Source organism: Sciurus vulgaris, assembly GCF_902686455.1.
Source record: "Sciurus vulgaris genome assembly, chromosome: 17".
Lineage (NCBI taxonomy): Eukaryota > Metazoa > Chordata > Mammalia > Rodentia > Sciuridae > Sciurus > Sciurus vulgaris.
Genome location: NC_136478.1, coordinates 27,724,118 through 27,737,122, shown reverse-complemented (window position 1 = coordinate 27,737,122; position 13,005 = coordinate 27,724,118). Strand labels below are relative to the sequence as shown.

The window sequence follows — 13,005 nt, the reverse complement described above, 5'->3', positions numbered from 1 at the left end:
CCCGCCCCACCCCGCCAACACACATTGGTCTTTGAGCTCGGTTGTGCTTGCAGAGCTAACAAAGCAGCCTGGTCAAACGCCAGACAGCCTTTCACTATCCCAACAACGTGTTCCTGTTGGGACCAGATACCTCTTTCTTACATAATGACCTCCTCCAAGTCAGATAATGATAATCGACAGTGCATTTCATGAAGCCAGCCTCTGTGATACCCAAGGCCTCGGGTTTTACTAATGTCCTAAACTGTGTTTGAATCAACCTCCTTGAACTCATTTCAGAGAGGAGGAGCCGCCTCAGGGCTTAGGCAACTTTCTGGGGGCCTCATGGGCAGGGAATCCGTGTACCTGTCCCCAGGTCCCTAGCAGGGCAAGACTTTGGCATCCAGGTGAGCTCCAAGAGATGCAATCTGGAACACAAAGCTCCTTTGTGGTGGAGCGGCTTTGTCTGAAGATTAGTAGCCCGAGCCCGGACGGCATCTGTCCCTTGAACAGGTGGACAGGTCCTCTAGGGGAGGGAACCTCGTTCTGAAGCCTGAAAGGAACCTAGGAGTCATTGGTGTTCCCTGTCCCTCATCGTGCAGGGACCGGTTCCCTCATGGGCTTTGAAGTTTGTGAATTGTTCCCGGAAAACAATGTGGTGTTTCTGGAACTGCCTCTCTTCAGCTTGGGGCACATCTGTTAAATCTGGAGAGTCTGGCTTTACTATTCTCCTGTGTCTTTTTCCTGGAGAGTCCAATGAGGACGGCCGTAGCTTAATGAGATGCCCTCGTTCCCACCACCTCCCCAGTCCTCGGGACCTTGCTTTTCAGTGGAGGGTGGTGTGGTCCGAGTGAGGCTTTGGTGAGGAATCGTGAATACGAGGAGGCTGCCCCCTCAGCCTGCTCAGCGGGGCGTGGGGGTTGTGGTGAGCACAACCAGCTGACTGGGACCATCCCAAGGCCCTGGCTGAGTCCCTGCTCTGTCACCAATGGTCAGTCATCTTCTGCCGGTGAATCATGAGCGGGGACAGCAGCTGCTGACAAGACGGGGTACTTCCACTGTGCCAGGTGTGGCTCCCCACCCTGTGGGTGCTTGTCCTGGAGGGTGGGACCTGGGTTCTTTGGGGAAGAGAAAACTGAGGCTCAAGGGAAGTCAGGCACTTTGCCAAAGCCACGTGGCTGACGAACAGGCAAAGCCATGACTCAGGCAGCTTCTCTGAGGCCAGAGCCTGCCTGCCGCTTCCCCAGCGAGGAGGCCATGCTGTCCCCTGTGTCCAGGTTGATGAAATGGTGGCTGTGGATGGACGTCAGGGAATGCAGACACCTGCAAGGGCAGTCCCACCTAAGGACTGCCCCAGCCACACGTGGCGCCAGCTGGGGCTCCTCCAGGAGCCGTGCAGCCAGCTGTTGTGGCCATCCTGAAGCATTTTTGGAATTCCCAAGATGGAAGAAAAGTCACTTCCTGAAATAGCCATGAAAACATGAGTGAACTGCGTTCCAGGGGCATCTGGTATTTCACAGCTCTACGCGGCTCAGACGCAGGGCTCCAGAGGCAGTGGCGGAATCCGCTCCCAGGCTGACGCGGGGTGGGGGCAGGGCGAGGACACTGCCCATCCTGCGAACCCAACACGCTGGGTGGCCACAGGCAAGCACGGCCAAAAGCGAGCCTGGCTGATGCGAGTGGCCGATGGGTGGGACCTCTCCCTCAAATGCACGCCGAGCCAGAGGGCATCAGAGCACGTTCTAGCCCGGGGAAGGGGCTGGGAACAGGACAGCCGCAGCCTGCCTGCAGGCCAGCACACATTCCAGAGGGGAAGACGGACCACAGATAAATACATCCATGTATGCTTTTGAGATTGCAAAGGTCTATGAAGGCAGTAAAAGAGAGCGAGAGGGTGAAGAGGCATGGGCGGCCTCCGTAGGAGAGGATGACCAGAGGAGATGCACTTAAGCGGAGAGCTGAGGAGTTCAAGGAGCAGGCCCGGTGAAGAGTTGGGGGCACTGCCTTCCTGGTGGTCATCTGCAAAGGCCCTGAGGCAGGAACACACTCGGCACTTATTTGGGGAAGGAGAGAAAGCCTCTGTGACTAAAGAGGCTTGAGCGAGGCTGAGGATGGGAGGAGGCGAGTTGTGGGGTTTGGTGGGGACCAGGTCACAGGGGCTTTGTTTAGAAATGCCTCATGACTGAAGGTACATTTTCAGTAATGCCCTGAAGGGTAGCCAGGGAGGTCTTTCTCAGGGTGGGTGAGAAGAAGGGACTCCCAAGGGAGGGATAAACAGAGTTGTTCAGAAGCAGACGGCGGGCTGGGCTGTGGGGAAGACCCTGGGTGACTCCCCTCCTGTCCCCTCTTCCTGCCTTGCAGCACCTTGCCCATCGGAAGGAAGGGGAAGTGTCCCAGCTCGCTGTACATGGCCTGGCTGGAGACCCTGTCCCAGGACCTCAGGCCTCCCGTCGTCCTGATCCGAGGAAACCAGGAAAATGTGCTCACCTTCTACTGCCAGTGACTCCACACTTGGCCTTCCGTGCCCCAGCCGCAGGTGTGCGGGACAAGCTGGAACTCGGCCAGCTCCGTCTGGGGCCCCGCCTCGCGTCGAGTCATAGCATCTGATGATCTGACTGCAGAAGATGGTGGATTCCCAAACTTTGGCTGGACCTCACGTCCACCGGACACGTCCTTGGAGCCTCCTTTTTATGGACCGGAGAAGTAGCGGATGGGGTTGGGGGGAAAATTCCTTGGAAGAGTCTCTTTAAAATTTCTCCTTTGATCTCCATGATCATTAATCAAGATTTCTGTCTTTGATTGGTATGCAAATTGAGTCAGCATGCTGGGTGTGCATCTGGGGGTCTCCAGGCACCTTCCTTGGGAACCTCCTGCCTCCCAACAGTCAGGAGCGTGGGAGCCCACCCGTAGGACCTCTGGGAGCTCTGAGCGAGACAGGGCCTGCACAATATGCAGATGTCCTCAGCCACCTCTCCCTCTGAAGTCTGACACCGAGACTTAGAACGCACACAGAACCGACCCAAACAGCAGAACTGCAAAAGCAGCGCTTCTTACTGTGGGCGATGGCCTCCGATATTTTCTGTTCTGTCCTTCTCTTTTCAATATTGGTTGTGATCCACTAAAATGGTTTTTAGTGACCCACGATTTGAAAAACAGGCTAGACCCTCCTCCGGGCCCTGAGCTTGCTCCTGCATGGGGAGCCTGGCTGGCTGGGGAAGGGCCACTGCTGGGCCTCCCTTCCACCTGCTTGCTCATGGTGCAGGGAAGGGATGGGGCCCAACCGGACCTGCGAGGCCGGGGTGCTGGCAAGGGGAAGAGCCTGGAACCCAGGGACAGCTGAGGGGTCTGCAGGCGTGGGGAGCCGGGAGGACAGAGGAGGGAGGCATCTGGGGGGAGCAGGGAGGGGTGTGAGGGGCAAAGGGTCGGAAAGGAAGGGGCAGATCAAACCCCGGAGGGGAAGAGATGGAAGAAGAGCCAGGCAGGAGGGAGGCAGGAGGCGGAGGTGGAGGTGGAGGCTGGTTCACAGAAGGGCTTTCCCATCAGCGCGGACTGAACCCTGGAGCCCTGGCACCCACAAAGCTAGGGTACCAGAGTGGACCGTGCGCTGACACCCACCGAGGGCCAGCGGGGGGCAACTAACCCTAACCACCTCGGTGGCGTGGCTGGCTGGCCTTCTTCCAGGGCCACCAGGGTGGCTGAAGGGCTGGGGCATCTTGGTGTTTTGTCTAGTCTTTTGAGGTCGCTCCAAGGCTACTGAGCCACAGAGGCTGCCTCCTTCTTGGGGTTGGAATCCGCAGCAGCCCTTTCAGCATTTCTGACTTCCCTGCTACAAAGCCAAGGCCGGGCTCCCTGCAGCTGCTGAGCCCGGGCTGTCCTTGAGCTGCCTCTGTCTTGCCAAGCTGGACAGAGGACTGGCTGAACTCCCCAGGGACCTGGCTTTGAGCTTGCAGCAGGCCCCTGGCCCAACCCCAGCTCTGGGTAAGGCCAGGGCTCTGTCAGGGGACACTTGCTTTCTGGAGCCACATGGAGAACAGTTCCCTGGCAAATGGGCCTCTCTTCAGACCTCAGGGAGTCTCTGGTCCAAGGACAGAGAATACTTTGGCTTTGGGCATCTACAACAACTTTCTTCACTATGTTGGAAGCAGTAAATTTTTAGCAATGAGAATAGCTGTTTGAAAAAAAAAAAAAAAAAAAAAGTCTTTTTACAAGTGAGGCCCAGAACAATGAAATGAATAAAAATATGTTTGCTCAGTCAACAGAACTTACTTGTTTTGGAACACACTGTTTTTTCAACTCTGCTGAGCGTTTTGAAAAAATTAACTCTTGCTTCTTCGACACTGAACTGAACTTCTCTCCTGGTTCTATAGGTCACGTTGCCAGATTTCTACATGTATATTTACAGTGGCCATTTATTTTCCCTTTGTGTCTCATACATGCATTTTCAAGCTCATGGGAATCTGTTTTCCTCAGCCTTTATGGAAGTCTCCAGGCATTTGGGGTCTTATCTCAAAAAGAGAGGTAGAGAGGTTGGGTAGAAAGGCCATGGAGAATTGCATTTGAGTTTCTGTCTTGTTCCAAAATGGCTGTGTTACCTCAGATACATCCCTTGACCTCTCTGGGCCTTGGTCTATGCAGTAAGAGAATTGGATGGGAACAGGTGTTGCTAGCCAGTTGGCCTGTCTGATGGTGCTTTGGTCCAGGCAGTGTTGAGCAAAATTGCGGATGTAGCCGGGAACGGGCATGGGGTGGGGAAAGGGGTCCACACTCTTCAGTCCCCTCCTAGCTCCCCTCCTCCTGCAGCAGGGGATCTCCAAGGTGCTCCAGAGTGTGGTTGGGCCAATGGGCAACCATGCTGTAGGAGATTTCCGTCCAGACTGCGTTCTCCCTCCCTGCCTTCGGATGACAAAACGCTTCACACTATTGAGTTCTGATGGGGGAAGTGTCAGCCCCGAAGCCTTCCTTTTGCTGTGTGTGGAAAACCTGACCCACAGAGACGGGTCCTCAGAGCCCAGGCCCTGCCCAGCCCACAGCCACCCAGCCCCTGAGGCAGGGGCTTTAGCTTCTCTCCCTTGCACCCACTGCCCAGATGGTTAGCTCCCAATCTCCCCTTGGCGGTTCAGCCTCGGCTGTGGTGTCCTCCTTCGGCCCCCACCCAGACCTCCTGTGACTTTGAGGTGACCACACTGTGGCCCATTTCCCACCCAGAGGGCTTGCTGAGTCCCCCTTCCCTGGGCAGAAAGCTGTGGGCCTCCTTAGCACATAGAGAGTCCCAGTTTGTACTGAATTCCCTTTTAGACACCTGCCTGGCCTTTCTAGTGTGGGCAAGGGAAAGAGGAGGGCGTTTCAACAGGAAGGAGACCAGCTGGAATGTTCCAGAAGAACCACCTGGCTGAGAGGGCCCCAGACACATGCAAAACAGCCAGGTTTCACTTGTGACTGTGTACAGCCCAGGTTGTCAGAAAGGAGAGAAATGCTGCGGATCTCTAGAACGTTCACAGACACGCGGCCAGGAAAGCCCAGACATGGCTTCATGGGTGATTCCCCACTCGGGAGAGTTTAATCCTAGGACTGAAAGTGTGAGCACCACCCAAGTAGCTGCTTCCTGAGAGGCAACCAGAAGACATGCCGTGTCTAAAAATACCCGAGAAGAGCCACCTGGCTGAGGTCAGAGAGCAGAATGTCTCAGGGATGAAAGAGTGGCGAGGCAGGACTAGTAAGACTCCTTAGAGTCACAAATACAGCACTGGCAGGCTGCTGGAGAGGGAGCCAACCCCCAGTCAGGGAGATTTGGAAGGTCTGTACTTAGAAAATGGTATTTAAGAGAGGTTTCAAAGAACCAGGTGAAGTGGCACACGACTGTAATCACTGGCTCAGGAGGCTGAGGCAGGAGGATCACAAGTTTGAGACCAGCCTCAGCAATTTAGCAAGACTCTAAGCAACTTAGTGAGACCCTGTCTCTAAATAAATAGAAAAAAGGCTGGGGATGTGGCTCATTGGTTAAGCATCCTTGGGTTCAATTCCTGGGGTTTGAAAAAGATAAAAAATATAAAATAAAATAAGAGATTTTGAAGATTAGTAAGATTCAACAGAGAGACAGAAATGAGGGCTGGGATTGGGAGAAGCATTCCAGGTGGAAGGAATGACTTGAGGCAGGGCCAGCATAAGGACAGCCCTCGGCAGGAGGGGGACCAGACTCCAGCCAGTTCTTCAGCCAGGGAGAGCAAGACCGAGGCAGTCCTATGGACAAGCCTGGGCTCCCAGGCTCCCAGGAAATCCAGAGGTGTCAGCTACTAAACGTGAAGGGCAGAGCCAAGCCTCGGGAAGCAGGCTGACAGGGGATGGAGGAAGGGGAAAGAGAAAAGGCAGGAGGCCCCGGGAAGAGGCTGTGCAGAGTTCTAAAGGTCCTGCAAGGAGACTCAGCACTCCAAGGGAGGTGGATGGAATAGAGAGGTGGGGAGATGGGTAGAGAGGAGAATCAGAAGAAACAGAATCTTCCAGAGCTGGGAACCGCCCAGATAGATGCATGGACGGAGACCAGGGCCCCAGAAGTTGAGCCTGGGCAGTTATGAGAATAAAGGAACCATGTAACAGCGGGGGCAGGGTTGCCGCCTCATGCGGCGGGGAGAGGGAAAGTAGGCCTGGGCGTGGAGGGTTAAAGGCGCGTCCCTGGAGGTGGTCAGAGTCGTGGTCCTGGAGCTGGGGCATGCCATCGCCAGCCTGAAGCCCTGCGAGAGCAGTGACCATGCCTGATGTGAGGGTCACACGCACGTCAGGAGCACTGAAGCCACGCTTAGGGCCGCCGGAGTGAGGATGCACAAAGGATGGAGAGCCGAGCGAGGCTTCGGGAGGGCTCTGGTTAAGGGGCAGTGGGAAGGAGAGGCAGCCATCAGAGAAGCCTCAGAGCCCCAAGCGGCAGGAGGAAAACTCGAATAGCAAGAGGGTGCCAGAGAAGGGCGGAGAGGACGGAGCAGGCCCCGTGTAGCTGCAAAGAGCTGAAGCCACAGCACGCGCTGCTGAGTTTGGGGTTCTGGGCATCCCTGGGACCTGGCAGGGAATAATTTGGTAAAATAGTGTGTCCGGGGCCAGGCGGTGAGGGACAGAGGTGTGGAGAGGAGAGGAAAGCAGAAAGCTTGCTCGCAGGCTTCGAGCTTAAACCAGCAATGAAGAGAGGTAGGGAGAAGGGGGACCTGGAGGGGGTCTCTGTTGTCAAGGGCAGGTGCTTTGTCTGTGGTCTTCACGGGGCCCTGTTGGTCTCGATGAAGTTAGGCTGTGCTGCAGTAACAAATGACCCTCTGAGGGTTAGTGACTTGCAGGACAAAGATCTGTTTCTCTTTTACAAATATTCCTACGATGGTCAGCCGCTCTTCAGGGCCCTCCATGTCAAGACTAAGTGAGCAAAACTACTTCCATTTTACAAGGCGACCCCCTCAGCCAGCAGCTTCCAGCTCCTGGAAAAAGGGAAAGGAGAGCTAGAGGGGCATGCTCTGGCTTTTAAACAGTCGGCCCAGAAGTGAAACACCTCCTCTCAAAGCCCACGCGAGCCAGGCAGTGCTATGGCTGCACCTCGTGGTGCTGCAAAGGATGCTGGGAAAGTCAGGAGGAACCTAGGAATCCTTACCCATCAGTCAATACTGTCCCTGTCATGGGGTGGGGATGAGTTAATAGAGACCAGAGAGGACTTATAGGTCGGATGGGGGAGATTTAAGATGCAAGGAAGAGAACACAGAGGAGGGAGGAGGCCGAGCGAAGCAAAGATGTAGGCAGGAAAAGCACAGGTGCCGTCGGTGGCACATGGCTGAAAACCCCTCGGGGACGTCTGGAGGGCTCCTGAGCACCAGGTCAGAGAGCAAATGTGGAGAGAGAGGGTGACATGTTCTCCAACAGTGGAGCCAGCCAAGCGAGAGAAATGGAAGGGCAAGGCACAAGGGAAGGACGGGGACACAAACCTGGACGTGGCCCCCATGAGCTCCAAGCAGATGGCGGGGCAGGAAGCAGAGCTGAAGGGCTGGGTTGCGCCCTGGGTTTGGGAAAGAGCAGGACGGAGAATAAAGGACCAGTGGCCGGTGTGCGTGCATTTGAGTCTGACGTTCTGGAGGGGGCGACCATTTTTGAACACTATCAACCTCTAGGAGGATCACCATCTGACTACCCATCTGACTATGAGCTCCTCAAAGGCGGCAACTGGGTTGGGCCTTTTAGTGAGTGGACAGTAGGGAGGCCTGAAGGTCCCTGGTGGGCAGGCAGCTGGATGGTCCTTGGAGCACAGGGGCATCGCAATCTCTTAACCACTGGATTGGCAGGTGGCTGCAGGTCAGCTCTGCTGGTGAGCAAACCAGGGTCACCTTTAAGCCCTAGTATGCAGCACAAGGTAGGCACTCGATAAATGTTTAGGCAGTGAATGAAGGAAGGACAAACGGATGGATTCTACACATAGGAGTGGGAACAGAAGCAGACGAGAGGAAGGTCGGGGGAGCTGAGCATTGTGGGAGCAAGGGTGAGCGAGTGGGACGCTGGAGTCGTGAAGAGGGGCGGGAGTGGAACGAGGCCTGGGGGCCAGTTTCCAGAGCTGCTGAGTAGGTCTGGGTTCAGAGACCGCTGCGAGCTGTCGACGACATCAGTCTCCAGGCACCAGAGGGGAGTGGGGTGGGTGTGGAGCCTCCTTGAATGGGGTGATGTTCAGGGGTCCTTTCCTGGAGAAAGGTGGGATTGGCTGAGGTGAGGAGGTTTGGGGTAGTGGGGCAAGATACAGGGGAGGAGGCTGTGAATTCTTTTCACAAAGAGCTAGACCCAGGGGTTAATTTCTACGACCAGGACGACTGACGCCTGGCAGGCAAGGGCTGACCTGACCAGGTCAGAGATCAGAGAGCTGGAGGAATGATTGGAGGGGTGTGCTTGGGCTGAGAAGGACAGGAGGGAAAGAGCAGGGTAGAATGGGGAGACTGAGCAAGCAGAAATAAACTCGTGGAAGAGACTGAAAAATCCCACCATTTTAGCAAGAAGATTGCTGCAAGCTCTTTCTGTGGTCTCCAGCACCTCTGCGGAATTGCCAGGTCTGGTCTGAAAGCAGTTTGGGGAAGGTGGTTTTGTTTTTGTTTCTTCATGGGGCTGAACCCAGAGCATCACGCGGGTTAAGCACGTGCTACACCCCAGAGCTACACCCCAGCCAGGGTGGGAGTTTTGCTGGAAGTGGAGGGGGTGTGGGAAGAAACTAACACAATCAAAATTCCACTCCAGGTACCGAAAAGGCTGTACTAGAAAATATACATGAAATTCAAAAAGAAAAAATTTTCCTCTTTAGTAAAATGTTGGATTGCAACCAGAATACTCACAACTTAGCAAGACCCTGCCTCCTAAAAATGGGGGTTCTGGGGATGTAGTTCAGTGGTTAAGTGCCCCTGAGTTTAATCCCTGGTAACAAAACAAAACAAAACAACAGAATGCTCAGTAAGGGCTGGACAGGGTGGGAGGCTGTTATGGGAGAAAAAGAATGTGGGTTTCTAAGGTTACCTGGGGCCTCAGTGCTCAGCTATGACCCTGCCCTCAGTGCTGGCCAGGAGGACACCTGATTCTTAATTGCTCCGAAGTCAAACCTAAGCAGCACCAGGGAGCCATAAACCTCGGCTGGATACACAGAAACCCAGACAGAGCCAGGCTTTTCCTCTAGAGACTATTTAATCAGGGAAACCCGCCCACCTACAGCCTAAGTTCCTTTTGTGGGAAATTGGTAAGGATTTTTGTTGTGTGGTAGTGGTTAGTTTATGGGGGTTCCCTCCCTCCATTGGAGGAAAGTCTTGGACATAACATTCAACAGAACAGAACCACCTAAATAGTTGGGTTTTGTTGTTGTTGTTGTTTGTTTTTGGATCTGGGGGTTGAACCCAGGGGCACTATACTGTTGAGCCACCTTCTCAGTTCTTTTTATTTATTTTAAATTTTGAGACAGGGTCTAAATTGCTTAGGGTTTTGCTAAGTTGCTGAGGCTGGCCTTGAACTTGCAACCCTCATGCCTCAGCCTCCCAGTCACTGGGATTACAGGCGTGTGCAACCATGCCTGACTTTGTTTTTTCAATTGTGGTAAATGACATAACATAATAGTCACCATTTTAACTACTTTGAGGTGTACAATCTGGTGGATTTAGCACAATCGCAATGTTTGTGCAACAAATTGCCACTATGTAACTCCAAATATTTTTATTGACCCGCAAGGAAATCCCAGATCCATTAATCAATTGTTCCCCAAATGGCTCCCTAGCAACCATTAATCTGCTCTCCGTCTCTCCGGATCTGCCTGTTCTGGAGATTTCATATAGAAGATACGGCATACAGTCTGACTTTCACCTGACACACTGTTTTCGAGGCTGGACCTGTTTTGTGCGTATCCGTCCTTCGTTCTGACCCCAGCTAGCTGACATTGCATCGTGTGGATGCATCATACTGTGTTTGACCATCATCAGCTGATGGATGTTTGGGTTGTTTCCGCCTTGGGGACTGTTGTATATAATGCTGCAATGCATATTCATACACAAATTTTTGTTTAAACTCCTGTTTTCCAATCTTTGGACATATACCAAGGAGTAGAATTGCTGGGTCATAGCTTAGGTCTGTGTTTGACACACTAGAGAACCCCGAGTACGTTTTAAAACCTTGTGAGAACCAAGTTTAAAAGTGCATTTTGCAATAAACTGTCAGCCCCTTTATTCCGCATGTGTAGCTTAGCACCAATTGTCAATCCTGACCAGCCACGCCCCTTGGGGTCTCCTATTTGAGATACATGCTGAGGTTTTCAAAAAACAATTCAGTTTTGATTTCCTGTGATTGAAAAAAAATGTATGTAAAACGCATTGTTAAGAGACAAGTAGTTGGATCATGAACTAACAGGGAAGTGAGGGTCACAGGTCCTCAAAGATGTCACAGAACCTCAGTGCCAGATTCCCCCTCCTTATAGTCTAAAACACTTCCCTACCACTGGCCACAATTGATAAGCAGTGTTTGCCTCCAGAGCTACTTCTGGTAAGGAAAGAAAGCTGCTTCTGGCTCAGCGTGGGCTGGAGAGTTGCAGTGGGATGGATTTCCCGAGTACAGGAAGGAGGTCCACTTCCGGGGCTAACGAAGATGGCCTCTGTGCGTGGCCACACTAGGACTTCAGAACTGGCCATAAAAGGCAAAGTTTCTGGCTTGACATTTAAATTATTTAGGGGATCTCTAGAAACCAGATAAAAACAAGAGTTCCAAAAACAAAATGCAGAAGTTCAGCTGGGCCTAAGATACCAGTTTGTTTTAAGTAAAAACGGGCAAGGTTGAGGACCTTCAATCTGCTGTGATTTTGGAAAGGCTCCTTCGAGATCCTCAAGGCCTGACTTAAAATAAGACAGGCCTTTGGCTCCTTGGTCCCTCTCCCCTTCTCAGAACGTGAGACAGCACGGCCACAGCGCTAGAACAAGCAAGTTAACCAAGTCTTCCCAGCCAGCGCTTCCATGCCCACATTTTCAGAAATCCTGTGTAAGAACACAGATCTCCCTGCCACTCACAGTCTTTGTTTTCCTGGTCTGCGGGAATGTCTATCTTGGAGAGCCACAAAAGAATATATGCTCTGTGATTTCATTTACACAGGATCGACTGAAATGGCAGGAAGCCGATCAGTGAGGCAGGAGTGGTGGAGGCCAAGGAGGTGACGGCGAAGGGGCACTCGGGAAGTTTTAGGGGCTGGGAACGTTCCATATGGTGACAGAGGCCTGGGTTACACAGGCGAACACACCTCCAGAACTTTTTAAACCCTACCCTCCAGATTATGTAAATGACACCTCAGTATTAGTTAAATACCAATTTCAAAAATGTTACCAGCTCCTGTAGGACTTACTTAAATACTTGGTGCCTCAGTTTCCCCAGATGTAAGGTGGAAATGGTAACAGCATTTCCAGCCCATGAAGTGGCTGTGGGGACTGGATGAAGCCATGCAAGGTCCTTGAAGCTGTGTGTGGCACTGGCGAGCCCTCTGTGCCGCTAGCTTTGATTTCTATTCACGAGCCAGTCTCCATGACAGGCCTCCTTCCCTCTGCTTTACTTCTGGGAGGGCGTTTATCCCCATTTCTTCTACTTTTCCTGTTTGGTCCATCGCGGTGCTGATCCACCTTTCCTCTTGGATGACCTCCTCAGGCCTGCTGGCCCCAAGTCTCTCCCCTTCTTTAATGACTTGGATCCCTGTCCCTTCTTCTATCCCCACCCTCTATTGCTTACCAAGCAAGGCCCAAACTTCAGTCTTTCTGAGCTGATCCCAAAACTCCTTTCCAGTCTGACCTCTCACTGACATTAACCTTATTACTACGATCTAAAAACATACCCTGTACTTGTCACGCTTCACTAGTGGCTCCCAAACCCAGCCCTTGAGCTAGTACCCAGTTGGGTTAATCAGAGCTTGTTTGATGAGCTTGAAATGGTACACACCATCTGTCCTTTTTTTTTTTTTTTTTTTTTTCTTTATTACATTCTTTAATGGAAGCAGCATATAAATGCAGTAAAATGCAAGAATTCTAAGTGTACAATTTGATCACTTTTGACCATGCTGATGCTGATGTTACCCCAGCTATCTCCAAGACAGAGAACATTTTTTCATCACCCCAGAAATTTCCTTCATGTCCAGTGGCAGTTGGTAAAAACTTAACACTGGCTCCCTGGGGCAAATGTTCTGATTTTTAATGTCTTTTATCTCCCCTGGTATAAATATTCCCATCCTGGTCATCTGGAACTGTCAGGGTGATGTCACTGAAGGCAGAGTTGGGCAGAGAGGCTCACAGTGAGTCAGCAATGAACCAGGATAAGCCAGCTTCAGCACACCATCCCCATGCCCCAGCCAAGCCCATCCCCAGTCAACCACTGTTTTCTGTCACCCAAGAATATTTTTGCTTGCTCTTAGAGTGTCATGTAAATGGAATGATATAATATATACAGTTGTCTCTTGGTACCCACAGGGAATGTGTTCCAGGACCTCCCTCCATACCAAAATCTTCAAATGCTCCAGGGCTTCTATAAAAT

At 52.4% G+C, this 13,005-nt stretch overlaps 1 protein-coding gene across 6 annotated transcripts in view; it reads left to right on the top strand.

The window, feature by feature from the left end:
- Nucleotides 1–2,756, top strand: part of SLC12A3 (solute carrier family 12 member 3) — a 33,309-nt gene extending 30,553 nt beyond the window's left edge. For 3 of the 6 annotated variants that reach the window (XM_079118347.1, XM_079118345.1, XM_079118346.1), the window contains one exon: nucleotides 2,338–2,756. In XM_079118347.1, coding sequence (XP_078974473.1) covers nucleotides 2,338–2,479 — 142 coding nt within the window. In that variant the 3' untranslated portion in view covers nucleotides 2,480–2,756. The other 3 variants (XR_013760355.1, XM_079118349.1, XM_079118348.1) reach the window with 3 other exon arrangements.
- Nucleotides 2,757–13,005: the final 10,249 nt, after the last annotated feature.